Source organism: Eurytemora carolleeae, unplaced genomic scaffold (assembly GCF_000591075.1).
Source record: "Eurytemora carolleeae unplaced genomic scaffold, Eaff_2.0 scaffold2276, whole genome shotgun sequence".
Lineage (NCBI taxonomy): Eukaryota > Metazoa > Arthropoda > Copepoda > Calanoida > Temoridae > Eurytemora > Eurytemora carolleeae.
Genome location: NW_019398645.1, coordinates 7,551 through 10,258, shown reverse-complemented (window position 1 = coordinate 10,258; position 2,708 = coordinate 7,551). Strand labels below are relative to the sequence as shown.

Sequence of the window (2,708 nt, the reverse complement as noted above, 5' to 3'; positions counted from 1 at the left end):
GGGAGGAAGGGAAAGGATGAGGAAAGGAAGAGAAAGGAAAGAGGAAGGGAAGAAGCAAAGAGGAAGGTAAGGGAAGGGAACGGGGAAGAGAAAGGGAAGGAAAAGGAGAACAAACAGAAGAAAAGAGACGAGGAAGGATAAGGAAGGGAAAAGGTAAATAACAAAGGGAATGTAAGGAAAAGAAGTTATTGAAGGATGGGGAAGGAAAAAATGGGTAGAGAAAGGGAAGGAAAAGGTATGAAAGAGAAAAGTTAGGAATGGAAGGGAAAGGCTTGAATATAAAGAAGTAAAGAATAGGGGAATGCAGGGAAGGGAAGAGCTAAAGCTCTTAATTTCTAAATAACCATATTTTCCATAAAATCGCAAAATAATTAGTCATTTAACCCAATAGTTATAATGCATTCCAAAAAATATTAAATTTCATTAGCTACGCGAACATTTATATTACCCAAAAAATTGGGCTGACACTTTTTACACTTACTTTGTTAGTTGAACAGCAGAATGGGTAAATTACTTTACCGCTCTGCATGCTTCTCATGGATTTACTAGGAATTGTTTTGGTCCAGTTGGACATAACTCCTGCCTTGACTACTTCCCTAGGAGTATATTGTTTTGTCAAGCAATGTTTGAGAGTATGATATCTTATTAAGCTATTTACAGGTGTGTATATATTAGAATACATACACCCCCCCCCCCGGGCTTGTAAATTGAAAATGAAAAGACATTTTTTTAAAACAAATTTTTAATTTTGCAAAAAACCTAATTTTATTTTTTATTAAAAATTTGGTTTTACCAAAAATAAGGGAATATTATTGTTTAAATGTTAGCACTGCTCACATGCATAAACGAGGAGGGGGATTTATTTTTCAAGTAAATATATATCCCTGTTTAATTGCCACATTTCTACACATTTTAAAACCATTTATTCATACAGGGATGTAGATTGTAGACCTTAAAATCCGTTTAAGTTTTCAGTTTAAATAAACAATTAAACCTTTAACAGATAATTATTCCCTCAATATGCAATTTAGTTATTGATAATTTACCTGTCTCGACTACTATAGATCTCATCCATGCATACAGGTTCTTCTTTGAGCGTTTTGCAGAAACTTGCCATACTTAGTCCTTGCATATAAAGTAATTTGTATTAATGTTAATATTATTTTACTCGCAAAATATTTCCATGTCATGCCGAGGGAATGAAATTGGAAATGAACTATTTGTACGCAGAAGTGCAAGATAAGGTAGAGTGCTAGTGAATGGAAGAGGGAAAACAAATTAAATAGAAAGGAACAGTAAAAAGAAAGATGAAATAAAAGGAAGGGCAAGTGGAAGAAATATTAAGAAAAAAAAAATAAGATATCCCTTACCCAAATCATTTGTAACTTCATCCTTAGACTTATTGTCACACAGGAACAGTCTACAAATTATTGAAATGAATATAAAATCTATGAAAAAGGTCATCCAACTATCAGTTCTTTATGTATTTTTAATTTTCTAAAGTTTCCTATTTTCATCCAGTTTAATTTCTCCGGAAAAATGCTGATCACATAAATAACACATCTCATGTAGATTGAATGGCATCATGACCCCCATGACAGTTGCTGGCTGCTAGCTTGCGACAGAGTGTTCTAATAATTTCTTACTTTACAATTGAACACAACCTGTTCAATAAACAAGTAAACAAATTGAACAATGAACATTTCTTATCTGTGATCAGTTAACCCCATGGCAAAAATACAATTTAATAGCGTGCCACTCAGAATGTCTACAAATTAATTTTGACCTTGGATTTTCTCATTTCCTTCTCAAAAATTAACTGTAAATCAACATACGACATGTACAATGTCTGGTTATATGACAAATAATGTAACATCTGGTTAATAGTGCGCGACTCAGAATGCTATGATGCTATTTTGTAGTTTTGATATTTTATTGGTTTTAAATCATAAAAACTTCAAAATATTTTTTCAAACGCATGCAATTTTTCCCCCCTAAATTATTAATGGTTTACTTGTTTAAAATTGTTATGGAACTAGTTAAATTTAATTTAAGTGGTTTAGTGAATTTTTTTTAAAGTATTGTATCTCACAAACATCGAGCGCACACACTTTTGCTATGACTTGAATAAATTGACTGAAAGTAAGTATGTCAGTTTATTATGTGGAAAATATTCACACGCTTAAAGCTAAAGTAAAGGGATATTTTTTTTTTATTTTAAAAATTTAAATATTTTTTTAAAATTTATAACTAAAAATTACTTATCATCAGTGCACTGACTTATTAACACACTTACTTCATTAGTCTCATGAGCACTCCCTTCCCAGTACCAGTATTCTCACTTTGGACAACTGAAAAACCAAATTATTTTTATAATTCTTATTTTTCAAACCAAACTTTTTTTTTTAAATATTTTAATAAATGTGGGCAAAGTGTCTGTCTGTCTGTCTGTCTGTCTGTCTGTCTGTCTCTCTGTCTCTCTGTCTGTCTGTCTGTCTGTCTGTCTATNGATAATATCCCCGAGAAAGCTAATTATTACTTAGGTTTACTCCAATTCTAATTTTATATTTGTTATTTCTATTTTTAATAGATTTAATTCATAATATTATTTACACGTCCGAATTACTTCACCAGAAAATCCACCAATGACAGTGCAGTACAGTGGTCACGTGATACAGGCAGAGACACGTGATCAGTATACTGCTCTG

At 31.9% G+C, this 2,708-nt stretch overlaps 1 protein-coding gene across 1 annotated transcript in view; it reads right to left on the bottom strand.

The window, feature by feature from the left end:
• Window positions 1–2,356, bottom strand: part of LOC111717561 (reticulocyte binding protein 2 homolog b) — a gene marked incomplete at its 3' end in the record, with an annotated part of 13,413 nt that extends 11,057 nt beyond the window's left edge. Inside the window, exons 1-4 of the mRNA XM_023493061.1 lie at window positions 2,297–2,356; window positions 1,371–1,420; window positions 1,047–1,125; window positions 482–596 (exon numbers count right to left, since the gene is read on the bottom strand). Of these exons, the coding sequence (XP_023348829.1) occupies window positions 482–596; window positions 1,047–1,125; window positions 1,371–1,420; window positions 2,297–2,310 (258 nt within the window). The remainder of the gene's footprint in view (window positions 1–481; window positions 597–1,046; window positions 1,126–1,370; window positions 1,421–2,296) is intronic.
• Window positions 2,357–2,708: the final 352 nt, after the last annotated feature.